This window comes from Oculina patagonica, chromosome 5 (assembly GCF_052425735.1).
Source record: "Oculina patagonica isolate OP01 chromosome 5, crgOcupat, whole genome shotgun sequence".
Taxonomy (NCBI): Eukaryota; Metazoa; Cnidaria; class Anthozoa; order Scleractinia; family Oculinidae; genus Oculina; species Oculina patagonica.
Window position 1 is genome coordinate 12820908 of NC_135762.1, and position 17844 is coordinate 12838751.

Sequence of the window (17844 nt, forward strand, 5' to 3'; positions counted from 1 at the left end):
TAAGAGAACAAACAAAATCAATCAAAATGTTATAATTCCACCGAAAGCATTATCATAAAGAAGTCTGGATGGGAAATTATGTTGCAAAACGGGCAATTATGTTACCTTCATGTAGAAAAAAAGGAGGGAGGAGTAGGGCTGCATGTCGGGGTAGATAGGCATATCACATGGCAAATTAGGCATTTTTGTTGTTGCTTTACCAGCTTTAAAAGAAAGAAAAAATCACTTTACATTTAGAGTATAAAGGAAATAACAAACATCTACATTTATAATAAGGTTGATTTTAATTTTTTTCATTCACTCATTAATTCATTTTCATTTTCACTATTTGCCTATATTTTAATTTTGAATGGAAATGGCAGAGGTTATAGCTAATGGTTTACAGCATGTTGCCCAAACCAAGCTAACTCCAAGCAAACCGGAGTGAAAGCTAACCACAAGCAACTAACTAACTCCGGAAACAAAGAAGTGACATTCTGTCATTCCACCGAACAGGGTCACCCCATCCCCAACCCCCCCCCCCCCCCCTAAAAAAAAAAAAAAAAAGAAAAGAAGATAGCACCTTGTTCACTTTTACATGTCTTTGGACTCCCCTTCCTCTTAAGGGGTTTCACTTCACTTACAGAAAAAAAGCAAAAATTCTGGGAAGCTAGAATATTGTTTGTGAGTCTCAAACTCAGTTTTGTTATTTGATTACCCAGAAAAAAAATAGAATCATGTCTGCTTGTGTATAAAACTATGCAAGAAAAAATATAACATCAATACTTTGACTACTCTTTTAAAAATTTGTTTGTATTATTGTCCACATCTTTATGGAGTCATGTTGCCCATTTGTCATGGAGTTCACAAAGTAAGCAAGTGAGTCACAATTTGGTTGCTACATGGTACCTTATGGATACTGCAAATTTTATCTGGCTTTAGAATATTTCACTTATTTTAAAAATATAGCTGTTCTTATAAATTGTACACAGCATACAATACATAAGAATGAAATTGGTAATGCATATTGCTTGCAATAACGGTTTTAAACTCACCTATACTTTAGAATTACAGTACCACCAGTTTCAGCATAACTAATCCAAATTCAAATAATTACATTGCTTTGTAACTCCACTACCTCCCCCAAAGTCAACCAAAGATCTTATCATATAATTAGACAACTACATGTAAGTCCTGTGTAGTTGAGGGCTCAAAACATTTGGACACTTGCAGGTCATGTTAACTGGCCAAACAGATTTTAGCTTGGTCACATGTGGTTTCTTACCAGTCAAAACATTGAAAATAGCAGTTTTAAACTACCACCATTTCTGCTGTTACTGTTTTCGCTGCATATTTTTGAAAAGATCACTTCATAATGCCCTTGTTACATCTAACAAGATGTGAAAGTGACAGGTCAATCAAGAAGTCGTTTTCTGAAGTAACACTGTAAATAGGTTAACATTTAAAATCTAAATTTTGCTTATTTGCAGCTTTTCTTGATTTTAATTTACATGTAATTTACTAGTCTCTTAAAAATAGCATCATGACGACACCCAAACATCGAGCTGGATTTAATCTTTCCTGTTTTCTATTTATGTCCTTGTCCTTGTCTGTTTTTGTGTCTGTGGCACTGCAAACTCTGCAACTCATGTTACTTGAACCCTGAAAAAAGTCAAATGCCACAGATTAAATTAAAATTGATTAATTGTCATCAATATCAATAATTTATAAAACAAAACACTTAACTTGAGCTTGTTTAACTGAAGCCAAACCACTGGATGCAAAAGGATCCATTAGATATTTAACAGAGATGGATCAGCACAGACTATTTTTTTTACTGATAACTGCAAAGTCAACTAAATATTTTAATAAACTCTAAGCATCACTGCAAACCCTAACACCCCCTCTTACCGGTAATTAAAAGGTTTGGCCTTTAATCAACCCCCCTCCCCCTCTCCCTCCCGCTAGCCCTTTTGGAACTTCCATTGACCTTACATGGGATGGATCTGAATATTTGGGTATTCCTTGGTATAAGAACCTGTGAAAAATGTCTGTTTTGAAGCTATTGTTTTCCTGCTCCATGTTGTTTTGAGGCTCTTTGATGCCTTGTTTCACTGGTTCATACACTGAGGATGAGCTGGCCATGGATTTCTGCCATAACCACACATTGGAATTTGTGAGGAGTTTGTGAGGGGATGTGACATTCAAACCATTTAACCTTCCACAGTGAGGATAGGGTATAGATATTTTCTGGTACAAGATCTAGGCATTTCATGAAAACATACTTTTAGTGAAATATTAATTATTTAAATTGTCTACTAATACATTGTAGTTGTTTTGAATGTCATTGAAGAGAGACAAACTAACTCCCGAGTTAGGATTTCGAGTTAGGATTTCGAGTTGGATTTTTGAGTTGGATTTTCGAGTTGGATTTTTGAGTTAGGATTACAAGTTGGATTTTTGAGTTGGATTTTCGAGTTGGATTTTTGAGTTAGGATTACGAGTTGGATTTTCGAGTTGGATTTCGAGTTAGGATTTCGAGTTGGATTTCGAGTTGGATTTTCGAGTTAGGATTTCGAGTTGGATTTTCGAGTTAGAATTTCGAGTTGGATTTTTTTTGACAAAGCAAAACCCATTACAATTATTGAAAGCTAACCATAAACAGGCTAACTGGAGTGCATAGTAGGCTAACCAAAGTGAATAGTAGGCTAACAGGAGTGTGTAGTAGGCTAACCGGAGTGCATAGTAAGCTAACTGGCGTGTATAGTAGGCTAACCGGAGTGCTTAGTACGGTAAGCAACTTGAAAATCCAACTCGAAATCCTAACTCGAAATCTAACTCGAAATCCAACTCGAAAATCCAACTCGAAATCCTAACTTGAAATCCAACTCGAAATCTTAACTCGAAATCCAACTCGAAATCCAACTGGAAAATTGAACTCGTAAATCCAACTCAAAATCCTAACTCGAAATCCAACTCGAAATCCTAACTCGGTGAATATGCAACCTCCATTGAGGAGTTGAATAATGAATGCAAATATTTCACAAAGTAAGAAGATCAGCAGCAACCAAATGCAGATTAAAGCAGCTGGGTAAAAAAAGAACGAAACTGAATAAAAACATATTTCAATTATAACTAATATAAACTAGATACCTGATTTACTTTGCTGTTGTCCACTTTGCACAGAGCATTCTATACCAAGTTCAACAAAACTTGACTGTAGCCAGTAGGTATTCTTCATTCATTGCGGCTTAATGGCAGAATATAACACTACCTAAAAGAAGGATTGACATAATAATCTATTAAAAACTACCACACTAGCTCTAATTAATGGCCCTGTTTATAAAAAGAATTTATAAAAAATTCTGTCTTATTTAATGGATCTCATCAAATATAATAATATAAGCCTCTTTCGTTTATACACTCAGTGTAGTGACCCTTTCTTCCTACAATGGGATATTTAGCTTTTCTACTTGGAGATTTCTTGTTAACTTACTTGTATAGAAAAAACATTGCCATTGCAAAGATACACATTCAACACTGTCATTAAGTGATAGTCAATGTAAGTTTGCATACACAGCTGCATACAGTGTCTAAAATGGCATGAATTACAAGTAGAGCGAACAATTGTGTTTTATAAAATTACTCAAAATAATTAACTAAGATAGTTTTATGTGGAAATAAACTGAGTTTTTTTTTTGTTTCTGCTAAGGTGTGGTAAAAACGTGTCAACGCAAGAAATTCGCAACGTAACGATCTCTTAGCGTATTCGTCCACGACCCTAAAATAGTTCGTTCAAACGAATTCCAACAGCGAGTAAATAAGAATAAATAGATGAATTAAAAAAACTAAAACACTAAGTTTAGCTGGGAGTTTAAATAAAAACATTAAGTCATTAACAGCTCATGAATTAATCGGAGGCGAAGCGGCCGCAGTTTTTCGTATTATTATCCAACCGCGTAGTACCTGTGTAAGCATATAATTACAGATTTTCACAAAAAACATGGACTTAGTGTATTCAGTAAAGTCAAAGTTTGTTACCTCATATTTGAAGTCGGAGAATGCTTGTCAATTCACAGCAATTCAGCAGGGCAAAGCTTTCAACCAGCTCATGAATTAATCGGAGGCGAAGCGGCCGCAGTTTTTCGTATTATTATCCAACCGCATAGTACATGTGTAAGCTATAAATTATAACTTACTCCAGCACCACCGACCTTTGAATTATCTGCGAAGGTCTATTTCAGCCTTTTCCATCCGTGTAGCTATTGACACTTCTTTTTTCCTTCACTTCAGTTAATTGCGTTTAGCTCAATTACTAGAGCTGGTCAGCCGCCGAAACGGTAGAAACTCGCTCGCTCTCCACCTGTGCCATTTTTTCGGATCTCCCCGTAAGCCCTTATCGTTTGCCATAACTTCCATGATGTGTAAAGCCTTTAGACGGGGTAGACCGAGAAATATTTACGTAGACATTTCTTTTTCCTGCTCGGTTTCTCCTTGTGCTTCGTTCAGCTTTCAAACTGACCGGGTTGTTCACTTTGTCCTTCATGTAAATCTAAATGGACTGACCATGGAAAAGTACTTGCGCCCGCGGACCAATAGCAATGCTATCACTTGGTCAGCGGTCAACTTCAAAAAAACACGCGACCTTGACTAGTTCTAAACCTGAGCCCGCGATATGGTCATGTGATACTGGTCAGCGGATACGTTGTTTTGACAGCTGTCAATTGACCATAAAATGGATGTCCAATATCAAAGATCTTAGTCGATTACCTCACTCATTTCTGGTCAACGAAGGAGGCAGAAGATTGTCTCCCCTCCCCCCTCTGCTTGGGTTGCCTTGGGACTCCCCTCCCCCCTCCCCGAGAGTCTGTACGCGCGCGCGGTCGGGCGTACGCACCAAATTTTTTCGGCCTCCTGGGTTTACATCAATTCTCTCGTACCCGCATTACCCATGGTGCTCCGCTCCGCGCGCTGGCGCGCGCTGAGGAGCTCCGCTATGAATATTTGGCTAGTGTGAATGACTTTTGTCAACATCAGGGAAAGAGACTTAATTTCACAGTCTATTAACCTTAAGTTTTGAAGTCAATTTCATCCATTTATCCAACCAACATTGTGTGATGGTTGTAGCAACATGTTAATTCTACATCTAGCCTTTGATACACACAAGGAAAGGTCAAAGGTAGCAGAGACATGTTGCAGCAACATATTCTATCATGGCACCACAGCACGTGTCAGCTCTGATTTTGCTATATTTATAAACATTGCATTTACTGGCTTTATTATAAAATTAAGAAAAAAATTGTAAATGGGCAGCTTAATTCTTAATAATTTAATAAGCCCCAGTGAAAAAACACTAGCGAAAGTTTGAGAGCTAGAATTTGAAAACAGCACCAAATTACCTAAACCCTTGTCTGCTGAGCTCAATTCACCTCTCATGTTTCATCAACAGGGCTTAACTTGCAACAACACCTGCGGCATCTTTTATACTTCTTCAGTGTTGTTTATGCATCACAAGGTACTGTATGTGGTCCAGCACATGGTGGTCATGAGAAAACATGTCTTTAGTTACTTTGTATTTTTAGCCAAGTGTGTGGGTATTCAAGTTAATCTTCTTGAGGAATTTAAATTTAAGTGAACAGATTTATAAATGCCGGAGCAGTTTGTTTGTTTGTTTAAATTGTGACCAGAATTAGCAAACTTAGGGTGCTTTGCATTAGTCAGAACTGGCCCGCCAGACCGGTATACATTTATTCATAGTTAATAGAGGGAAATGGTTAGGAAGCCCGGCAAACATCAAAGGAGCAAACAAAGATGCCAAGATTTATGTTGGAAGGTCCACGACCCTGCACATCTTTTGTTTTGTGCTCATACACTATGCATGAATTATGTAATCCCAAAGTTTCTGTTGTTTAGTTTCATAAACACACGTAACCGCCTATTGTATTTTCTCAGGTTTTGTGCAGGGTCAACCCCCAAAATAGCGAACAAAAACATACAACAAAGAACTTTGCCAGGCTTCCTAACCATTTCCCTCTATTAACTATGATTTATTTGAGAACAGAATACTGTTGTTAGTCAGATTTGTCCCATCTTATCAGTCAAATGCATAAATATTATAAACTGTTGTGGTGAATTTGTATGAAAATCTTGCGGAAAAGGCCCATTTCACATTCAAAACCACCGGACCGGCCGGACTCAGTAATGGAAAGCGCTTTTAATTTAAGCAAACGATACCATATTGGTAATTTACATGTATAATAACAAAGGCATTTGCCCTGATTCTTTAAGTTAGCTCAGAATTGCCCTGATTAAGAGCTCTGGGATAGGCATTAGTTAACCCAGAATTAAAAGTTGATAGAGGGTTCAATTTCAAAAAGTGTTTTTTTATTGCGGCATATAATTTGTGAGGTTTCACCTAATTAACTGAAGGACAGAAAATATAAACAGTGAACCTCACTGAAAAGTAAAAAAATAAAAATGAATAATAAAATCCAATCCTTACCAGAATTTAGGTTTATCCTGCTTTGAACAACCTGGCCAAACACTGTGACTGGTTTATAATTATTGACATTAATTTTCTGCAGGTTAATTGAAACATACCTTATGCTTATTGTTTTGTTAAATGTCTTTGCTCTTACTATTAGCTAAACACTGAAGAAGTTCAGGAAGAAAGCAGATAAGCACCTCAATGTGAAGACACCTGCTGAATTTGAGGACGACAAGGGTGCAAAAACAGTAAGTGTGCAAAAATGTAATGGTGACTACTGTTCAGGTCATACACTGGGTGTCTGCATGGGTATCCTCAAAGCTGTGCACTTAAAATAATTGCAGGGTGCCTGAAGGCTCTTTGGTAAGAAATCTTGGGTGTCCACTAACTCTTTAAAGCTTTCATAATAGCAAAGTTATACAAGTCACCCAACGACAACAGTAAGTAGCCGGCTGTGGCACCTGCGCTCTGCTAGAGCATCGCTCTGATCCTATGGAGGGTGTGTTCAATCTTTGGATTCAAGATCCTAGAGATTGTGCATGAGAAAATATGCCTGTATGTTGATCTTCTGTTAAAGAATATTTCTGGGGTGCATCCTTTCTAATTTTTATTGGTTAGTTTAAAGGCTCATTGTATAGGGTGTTACTTATATGATAACGATCATGCTGTAAACCTTATATATTCATTATGGCTGATGATGATGTTTGAAACATCGAAACATGTTCCAAAAACTGAAAAGCATTTGTTGTGTTTTTAAAAATATTTACTTTTTGTATTGTCAATGGCCAAGGATGATGTAAAGTGACTTTGAATCCAGTGAATTTTCATTGATAAAGTATTGGAATAGGGAGAAAGCAAATAGGCTCATTAAGGGTTGGACAGTGGGCAAATCAACTACTTGGGAACACAACTTTGCTTGCCTGCTTTCAGCATCTCAATACCTTTTTGCTCTTTTGATGAAGAAAATCAGAGTGAAAGAACATTATATTCCAGTAGTTTGTCCTTTCCTTCCTGAAAGGGGAGAGGTTGAAATGAAAAAAAAAACAAAAACAAAGAAAGGTTTTTTATTGCTTAAAACTGGAGCTCAATTGCCGCACAAGAAGCTACCCTGGGTGAGCCAACTTTTCATATGTTTCTTTAGAGAACCCATCGAAGCGTTTACATGCAAGACGGGAACCTGGCCTTGCTGGGGATAGCTTTTTGCCATGTAAACGGTTATGCCCGGGCTATCCCGGCTTCTCGGGATAAGTCTTCGCGCCTGTTCTTAAATTAAATTTGAAGTTAATGGCATAAAATGTATAAATTCTGGACCCAAACAGTGCTATTTGACCAAAATTAGATCAAATTAGTTTTATCTGTAGGCTGGAAAATTTTTCTTTGAGCAACAGCTAATTAATTCTAAATTTTTGTACGAATGATTATCCTTACTCATAAAACAACAACATTCAGGTTGGCCTAAATATCACTTCAGTTAGCCTGAATGACACTTCAGTTAGCCTAAATAACACCCCGGTTAGTCAACAGGTAGCTTATATTACTAGGTAGCTTGCGGTTAGCCTTTTTATTTGGAGTAGGGATTTCGGCCTCGTATGCCTTGCTGCTTTGCCTCGCATGCCTCGCCTCCTTGCCTCACATGCCTCACTGCTTTGCCTCGCATGCCTTGCTGCCTTGCACATTTGTAACCATTTTGCTCAATTATTATTGCTATTAGTTATTCATAAACTTGTGTGCTGTATGAACAGCGCACAAGTTTTAAGCTTTCTTGGCCATGCAATTAAGTCAGTAAGTAGCATTTATTTATACACGATAAAAATAAACAGCAGAGCTGATGTGGTCATTCATAAACAAAAGTTTCATTGTCAAATAATTATTGTTCAGAATGTTATGAAGTGGTAACATTGCATCAAAAGGAATGGTTACATGAAAATGACAATGGAAAAAATCTGACAATTAAAACATACATGTACATGTAATATAATCATTTTTTGTTAATATTTCACTACCAGTGTTGGTCATGGTGTCAGGAAGGAACCTTTAGCTTGGCATACCTGTGTGAGTTCACAGACTAGCCAACATGGCTTTTCCCGGGGTGTGGTTCGTTGCAAATTTTTGAGTGGGGTATGCCACTGTGGTTCTACAACCTTACCCTTTTGTAGACCATGTTTTTAGTTGCGTTTGTTTTAAGCCTACAATGTATTGTAGATTAGACACCCTAAAATTAATGCCTACCTTACCCCAGACCTGCTATTCTTCAGAAGACATGTCACTATCACTCTTAGTTTTTGTTGCCATAAAGATTACAAGTATTTCTATTAATGTGAGGTTCTTTCAATTCTTAGTTTAAATTTTATAGTCTTCAATGAGCAACTTGAAGACAATGTGTACTATCTAGTGCAGTGACTTACTAGCTAACTATTTGCATTGTGTAGACTAAGTCCTTTTACTGATATCTCTTTTCAGGGGGTTGAGGCAGACATGTTGACTGATCTGGACAAGTTGTACATAGCAATGGCTGAAGTTGGTGCAGATCGCTACTTCAATACAGTTTGCTACGGCCTCAACATTACCAGTTTGGATGCCTTACAAGATTATAATTTTAAAGGCAGCACCTTTTCGGATGCTGCTGAAATGGACATTATAAAAGAGAGGCTTGGACACAAATACTTAAATTTTGAAGACCTAGCAAAGGTAACTGTTACTGTAGGTTGAAAAATAAGACACTTAAATCTGTGTACTTTTTCAAGGCCTAAAACAGATTTCCCTTACATGGACATGCACAGGTAAAAGTTATGTGTAGGTGGTAGGTGAGACGTCAATCAACCCTATTCAAATTTGTGTTCTGTGATAGTTCTGTCTGATAGCCAAGACAAGTGGATTTTTCCATCAAGTTCCTTATCAGAGATGAACAAGTCATATTTTTGGACATTTTTAGTTGGCAAATGAAATAAGGCTACTTACAAAGGACCTTCTGCTAGCACACAATGGTTCCAACTTGCCCAAAGGGCAACCTGGAATATGTTTTTACGTTACACCCTGATTCAGATTAGCATGCAAAGAAATCTTTAATTTTCTTTAGCCTGGGGATAGTCCATTAATTAATCATTTGCCCCGGCAATAAGCAAGTAACATTTTTGGACTTTTTTAAGTTGGCTGATGAAGTTAGGACACTGAGAAATGCCATTGGGCTAGAACATAAGGTTTTTATTATGTCTGAAGGGCGTCCTGGGGCAGGGTGGAGAGCAGGGGGCATCCACGTCAGTCTTCTGCATTCTAAGAGAACATTGAGGCTACGACAATATAAAACTTGCAGGGAACATTCCTTTGAGTGAAATGAAGTAAAGTCTTTATATAAAAAGGGTAGCACCTGAAAGTAAAAAAACCCCACAAATTTGAGGCCCTCAAATTAGAGTAATTAATAATCAGTAAAATAACAAATAACGGTAAACTTTATTACAGTGAAGTATCTATAATTGCCTTATTACATGAAATTTTCGTGACACTTTAATTTCGCGAATTTCGCGATTCTAAAAAAATCGTGAAATTAGAGTGACGCGAACAATAAGTGTCGCGAACATAACATGACGCGAATATTAAGTGACTCGCATATGTCAGTAATCAATGTAAATGGATGTTGTCGTCAATTGACTCACTTGTAGACATTGTGAGAACTCCTCTGTTGTTGCTATTGCCGAGATTAAGTCCCCCCTGCGTTTTTGTTAATTTTGACATTATTGTTCCTTCAATGAAGTCGTTTTATATAATTCAAGGACATATCAAAATATATTGCCAAGAAAATGTTAATTGTGTCTCACTCAAAAACGCGAAATTAAAGTGATTCAAAATACAAAATTTTCACAAAATCGCGAAATTTAAGTGTCGCGAAATATGTGCACCTCAAAATCGCGAAATTAACGTGTCGCGAAAATTTCATGTAATTAGGTATATAACATTTATATACCTAAAAGCATTAATGTTCAAACTTTTGTTAAAAAACTTCCATATAATAAATCTTAGGATCGAGTCATAAAAAACCGGAAATTCCAGCACATGGCATGGTGTCATCGTAATGGTGGTGGAATAACTGGACCTTTGACCGCTGCTTTGACCGCTACAGAGACCTTGACCTTGACCTTGACCTTGACCTTTGACCGCTACAGAGCACTGAGTTCTGGTCATGGAGCTACTGTTACATGTACGATCAACAGTGAAACACTTCCGACGTACATACTTGTGTATACCAAGAAAAATAATACAAGTGACTCGTGGGAAATTCCATAGTATACCACGAGAAAGGAAAGAAAATTCGCCTACTAAATTTTGTCGAGAATAAGATTGCAGTGCATGATGGGAAGGTTGGGTTCAATACCATCGATTATTAAAAACTAGCAATGGTATATTGCAATTCCTGAGTTTTGATTGGTTAACAGGCAATGGAATATGAGCTCATAAAACCATTGACTACAAATATGGAAGTCGATATGCGTCAATGAAAACAGCTGGGGAGCTCAAATATTGCAATTCTTTGGGCGTTTTTAATAAAACAATTATTCCACTTGCTCTTGTTGGATATGAGATCGTAATAGCCAACTCGGCGCTACGCGCCTTGTTGGCTATCTACCATCTCATATAATCCAACTCACGTCCAACGCGCGCTCGTGGAATAATTGTTAAATATACAACGGCTTTTCTGTATTCTGAATGGCTGTATTTTCTATGGCAGGGTATAAAATACATAGTATGTATAGTTTAAAGGAAGAAAGTTTCAAACACACCATGTTGTCCTGATCACTGAAATGGTTCCACATTGTGGGTGTGTTGTAATGGATTTTTCTGATTTCATTGCAGAAATACGTGTACAAGCAAAGTAAACTTGTTGAAACGTGTAAAATTAAAGACATACCGATAATCCAAAAGAAAGATATAGTCGTCACTTCGATCGAACTATGGGGACCACATGCAGGATATGTGTGTGAAGCCCAGTGGACCAAACCGGATGGTAGCAAGGTTCGTTTCCAGAGTCCATTAATAAACATTGTCATTGTACCTTTGTCAACCCTTTTCCGAGTTGGCCGAGCTAACTTTTTACACATTTATTTGAAAAATTCAACCAACCGTTTACAGACTCGTCTCAGGAACTAGACAACTTGGGTGGGCGAGTTGTCTTGCCTCAGCAGGTGGGGTAACCCTGGCAGGCGGGAACTTTTTCTCTATAACATCTCATGCCGAATGTTATGTGATTCCCATTTCTTTAGGTTTTAGGTGTATAATTTTTTTGTTATAGTTTATTGCAAACAAAGAAGAGAAATGAAAGGACGGCTACATGCAATGTTGCTACTTACAAAAGTGAACTTAAAATACAATTAATCAAGTTATAGTTACGGTGCTTGTTAACAATGCTTATATATAACACTTGCTTAATTTAATTCTTTTTCTGCTAAAATTCGTATCCTAAAATAAACTAACAGAATTTAGCTCAGAAAAGCACACAGTGATCATATGTCAATGATTGAAAGAAACTCAAAGGAAGGAGTCGATAATTAAGGAGTTGATTATTTACAAAAAAGTTATACGTAATCACACAGGGTCAACTTTGGCGGACAACTTTTTCCATACATGTGGGAGGGCATGATGTCAGGTTACAGGTACCCGAGACCACATAAATGGGGCCTCATTGTCATTTTTTAGCCCTTGAACATGTTTTACATTTCCCCGAGACTTAACAGTGTTGCATGCTGTACCTTTGTCACTTGACGAAATTTTTGAGGATTTTTTTGACAAAATGTAAGAAGGTAGGGAAGCCGAGCTGATAGTTGTCGGTGAGCAAACGCGGGACTTGACAACTCCACCTCTCGCGGCTTTTGTACTTTAATTAACTAGTTCAAACAAAAGCCATCAAAAAGGTTTCACAAGATGTAGAAAGTTGTCAAAAAGTAATCAAAAACTTTATTTAATGCAGTGCTCTAAAAAGTTATTTGTTTCTTGTCTCCTAATGTCAGGAAAAAGTGTGTCTTCGCTATGAAGTAGCTGGCGTAAAGGAAAATGAGTTCTTACATGAAGCAGAAATGGCAAATTTACTCCGCCACGAGAATATCCTTGCTTTTCACGGCGTGGTCATTGCTAGCTCTTATTCACCGTCTTTGGCTTTAGTAAGTTTCTTAAGTTATTGGTCATTATAACATCCTCGTCCTTTCACATGACGTAATTTTTCTTCTTGGTCTTGAAAACGTATAGTCCTGGATGAACATTCTCTGTGGTTTCTGTGTGCGTATAAGCTATATATGTTTGTACTTTGTTTTTGTGGTGATAGCACAAAAAAGGCAAAACAGAAAATAAGGGGAAAAACAGCGTCTCAGGCAAGTAAAACTGTCCAAAATAATTTTACCTCCTTTGAAGAAGACTAAGTGGCTAAGCAGACAAATCAACTTCAACGGACCAGACTCAGTATAACATCATCGACTGACAACAACTTTTCACTTGACTCTGAAGATGACTTGTACATTTTCCTACACAGCGAGTGCGACTAATTACCAATTCCCCCTATGAGACATGCCTGCAGGGAATCATGGTAGTTGCATAAAGCGTTACTCAAGTCTTGTTCTTGTTGTGTTGACTACAACTTCCATGATTCCCTGCAGGCGCGTCTGTTGGAGGGACTGGGGCATTCAGAAGCAAATTCAATTTTATAATGTTTTTAGCCACAACGTCCAACTGTCCAGAACAAGGTTGGCCACTACTTCCAAATGAAAAAGCCACTACTTCCAAATGTCCAGAACAAGGTTGACCAAAGTTTGGTTCCTGACGCGCGCGGTGGCCGTTAACTGTAACTGTAATTTTCTTCCTTTTTTTTTCAAGGTAGTAGAGTTTGCAGAGTATGGAAATCTTGTCGAGTCATTTGCATATCACTCTGTGGAGCGACTGTGTGAATTTACAATCCAGGTTGCGACTGCTTTGGAATACCTAGAAAGTATGAAGGTCATTCACCAGTCGGTCAAGACTTTTAATTGCTTAGTTACTGCAGATTTCAAGGTAAGCTCTCCTGGTGAACTGTCTGGTTAATTGACTACACTTTGCAGCTACTTATAATCATTATTTAATCCTATTTTATATAGCCTCCCACGCAGTCGTTCTTAGGGAGTGAAACACGATCGCCCCTAAGAACGACTGCGTGGGAGGCTAATTTTATACTGTTTGTTGTAACTACTGTTGTGGTGGGCTTTTGACAAAGATAAAAAGAACCCGAATTTTTCTCTTTGTCTCATGGTCGTGACAACAGAAGTTGCAATTTTTTCTCCATATTTTAATTTGTTGACATATGTTTTATATTGGGATGTCAAGCGGACAACTATATACTGGTTTTGCAACACCCCCTTCGGGGTATACCATGGAATATCTCACTTATCGCTTGTAATTTCTCGGTATACACACGAGCCTTTTATACCATGCCATAGAAAATACGGTGGCCAACACAATCATACGCGCAGACATATGCGCAGACTTCATTTTGAAAGGCGTTTAACTTGCTTTCTATTGTTTATTTTTATTTATTGAAAATTCTGACACAGAATACAAGAAAATAGATGTCAAATAATGTTATTATAGTCAAATGCTCGAAACATTCTAGCATTCAAGACTTCTCGATGTTTGGTAAATTCGCGGCTTTCAACTAAAGATGTTGTTGCTCTTTAATGCCACCCATTCACGTTTCTGAAACTTGTCAAGGAGTCAGCCTTTATCTCCAGAATGAAATGGCAAAGGTGGTTATCCAATTCTGCAAAAGGAATTTCGGTCAGACGTCTTTTGAAGTTTTCTCTGAACAAGTTGGAGCTTGATTGAACTTGACAAACTTGCTGCCATCCTAATTAATTTTCTTTACGTTTTTGGGTTTCTTTGCTCTTCAACAGAAACTTTTTGATCAGTCAGCAGTGTTTTGCTGTTTAGATCTTTATTTTCCGCTGCGTTTTTTTCCTCAAAAGTGAAGCCGAGAGAGTCATTTGGTTCTGACATGACTCAAACAACACTTGGAAGAAACTGAAAGTGACACCTTACTAAATTTTCACAGGAATAGGATCGTAGCGCACGATGGGAAGGTTGGGTGTAATCTCGTCGATTATTAACAACTAGCAATTTTATATTGCAATTCCTGCGTTTTGATTGGTTAACAGGCAATGAATGGTATATGAGCTCATATACCATTGACCACAAATATAGTCAGTAGCCAAAACGCGTCAACAAAACTGCTGGGGAGCTCAAATATTGCAGTTGAATGAATAATAATAAACTCCAATTTACATTCTTGATTATATATTTGATTCTTTTGACAGTTGAAGCTTGCAGGCATTGGAGCTTGTCGGTTTGAGAGCGACATAAGAATGTTAGTGTGTCTCACTTGTACTTAGTACGGATAACTTACTTGATTTTATGTTGCTGTTAGGGTGGGATTGCTAGCCCTTATTTCCCAACCTCCTTCTTTTTTCATTCATTTCATTGAGTGTCTCCCGTGGATGCCTTCAGGTGGTTTTTTATTCTTCTATTCCACAATCATTAGTGTGAAGAATAACACTGGACTGTTAAATGGAAAGCTGGACATTCTTTCTTGCTACTTAAGGCTGTTCCTTGAGCTGTTGCCCCTAAAAAATACCTTTTCAATACCTAGCGGCTGGCTGCTTACATTGGATCTCTCAATTCGTCAAAAGCTAAATATTCAGTGGAATGAGTAGATGGACGCTCTATACTCTATTGTTTGATCAGTAAACTTAACTTTCTGTTACGCTTTGTCGTTTGAATTTTTGTCTTATTAACTTTGCAGGGAAAAGCAAGTTCCCAGTGTGCTGCAGAAGGATCTGGTTTACATGTTTGCTAAGCTTTTCTCTAGTGCATTTGCCAGTTATTTTCGAAATAGCAAAGACAGTTTGAAAATTATGGTGAGTTAGTTGATTATTTTATTTGCTTTCTAATTCTTTTTTCTCGCGTCAAAATTAGTTATGGGCCCTGATAACATGGACCCTAGTCAGCCTCCACCATTTTCGATGCCATCGAAATTTTGAAAACTGTACGGCAAAGCGAAATCGTATTGCATTGCTGTAAGTTGTGTTACTGGAAGTCTGTTTGAGTATATTCGGCAGTTTCACAGTGATTTCTTTCGTTTACACACGCTCCGCGAAAAATATAATACCAAAATTGCTGTATGTAGACAAAAACAAAGGCGTGGCAGAATGCTGCATGCTGGCATGCTGAGATTACGTGCCAGTCGCATATCATTTGCAAAGTAATAATTTGTTCATGAACGGGTGAAGGGTTTATTCCTGTAGAGTAACAAACAAGGGTAATATGACCAGTAATAACAAATTGATTCTTTTTTAAGGAAACTGTTAACTGCGTAGGGTGGAAAATGAAAGATTTAGCTGGTTAATCAACTAGAGGTAAAAAGGGAAGAGAATCGGACACCATTGGGGGAGACCATAAGTAGCCTGTCAACTGGCTTGTGGCAACTGAATTGTTTATGTTATATTTCTACCAAAACGTTTCATTACAGTACTGTAATCCAGGTAGTGTTCGAAGGAGGCTAGTAGACGGTAAGTATCGATATCTATTAGCTACATTAACAGATGCGTTGTGGCAAGTTACAATGCAATGATTCCATCAATAAGTTTTCGCTTGCATGGTTTGGTCAAAATAGTATACGTGGGAAACCATCATCGAGAATCCTCTCTTCAGAATATTGACGCCTCAGTAGAGAAACGCGTAAGATGTAAAACGCCAAAACCATTCCATTCATTAAAAAAATTGCTACATTTAGAGAGGAAGCCACATCAGCGCTAGCTGGTTTTCATGTGGGTCCTCTGTCCAGGTCGAATTGGAATTTGGAAATGTTGGTTTTTCAGGAGGGAGGAAACCGGAGAACCCGGAGAAAAACCCTCGGGGCAAGGCGAGAACCAACAACAAACTCAACCCACATATGGCACCGGGCCGGAATCGAACCCGGGCCACATTGGTGGTAGGCGAGCACTCTCACCACTGAGCCATCCCTGCTCCCCTTGGTCGGTTAAAGTTTTCGGTGATTTTTATTGGTGTTGGGCATGTGACATGCACAACCAATGAAAATCACCGAATACTTTAACCGACCAATTAATGAATGGAATGGTTATAGCGTTTTACATCTAAAAAAATTGCTTTTTCTTGGGTGTCACAGCAGCGGTCTGCCAAAAGTTATATCACGTGACCTATTTTTATAAAATCAACAAGAAACGGCAAACTACGTACAGCGCAAGAAACAAAGTAAAAAGCAAAACACACCTGGATAGTAAGAAAGGACAAATGCAAAGTATAACTGGAAGAGAAGAATTACATTTAATGATTAAAAGAAAATTAGAAACAGAAATGCCTATTACTCTTTGCAATAATAGCAACTAGACAGACATTGACCCCGAGGATAGACCTTGCTGGCACGAGTATCGTATATCATGCGAATGTCACGCTGCAATACAACGCAACTTTTTTGTTGAGCAACAAAAGAAGTTTCAATGAAGTTACCTTTATGTTTAATGAATTAATAAAAAATAGAGATGATTAAAGGCTTCTAAGAATAACCAAGTGACACGGGGCACAAAGCCCAAAGGGCTTTTGATTATTGTTTACTTTCACTCTTCTGGCTCCTCACCTTTTGTACGATCCAGACAGTCTGACAACTTTGACAGTTTGCTTGCTTTAATAAAATACTGCATTTCGAAATCAATTGCCTCCCCTACCATGGGTTTTCTCGGTTTCCTTTAATTTTGTTTATTTTATTTCGTTGTTAGTTTGTTTGTCTATTTTTTTGTCTATTTAAGAAAACTGCAAAACCACAAGATGTAGTATATGGTTACCTTTGTCCCTCCCATTTTTGTGACGTATTTAATCGGTGTTTGCAAACGGATCCAGATGAAAGACCTTCCTTTTCTGATGTCAGGCGGTCTCTTATTGCACAGGTTAGATTATTGGTTAACGTGTGTATCGATATGTAACTGAACACCCCACACCCTCCCCCACAAGGTTTTTCACACTTGATTCCTGCACAAAGAAACGTCACACCGCGTGAGGGAGGTACAGGGGAAATGTGGACTCCTAAGTTCTCGGTACGAAAAGATTGGAGTACAAGTTTCTCTTGAAAATTGAGATGACTTTCTACAGTATGTGGCCAAATTGTAGGGAAATGCGACCTGAAATTCGAAACCCTTTAGTCGAACCACTTCTAAATTTTTCTTTTATTAGAACTTTTCAAGGAGTCTCTTTCACTTATAAGTACAGCTAGTTACACTATAGTATTTGATGCTCTCTGGACACAAAATGTTTCTTTATAAGAGGGAAACACTCTTGAGCAGTTGCCAGAAGCCATTATACAT

General features: G+C 37.8%; 1 protein-coding gene and 1 long non-coding RNA gene across 3 annotated transcripts in view; one reads left to right on the forward strand and one right to left on the reverse strand.

Moving 5' to 3' along the window:
• Positions 1-17844, forward strand: part of LOC144655584 (uncharacterized) — a 63678-nt gene that overhangs the window by 4031 nt on the left and 41803 nt on the right. For both annotated transcript variants that reach the window (XM_078515868.1, XM_078515869.1), the window contains exons 3-11: positions 5429-5494; positions 6624-6714; positions 8927-9154; positions 11312-11470; positions 12463-12612; positions 13319-13492; positions 14788-14837; positions 15273-15387; positions 17293-17430. In XM_078515868.1, the coding sequence (XP_078371994.1) occupies positions 8942-9154; positions 11312-11470; positions 12463-12612; positions 13319-13492; positions 14788-14837; positions 15273-15387; positions 17293-17430 (999 nt within the window). In that variant the 5' untranslated portion in view covers positions 5429-5494; positions 6624-6714; positions 8927-8941. The remainder of the gene's footprint in view (positions 1-5428; positions 5495-6623; positions 6715-8926; positions 9155-11311; positions 11471-12462; positions 12613-13318; positions 13493-14787; positions 14838-15272; positions 15388-17292; positions 17431-17844) is intronic.
• Positions 772-4781, reverse strand: LOC144655567 (uncharacterized). Its single transcript, XR_013571145.1, has 4 exons — positions 4021-4781; positions 3133-3253; positions 1425-1641; positions 772-1347 (listed from the first exon to the last, which is right to left on the reverse strand). It is a non-coding gene; the product is annotated as an uncharacterized LOC144655567 (long non-coding RNA).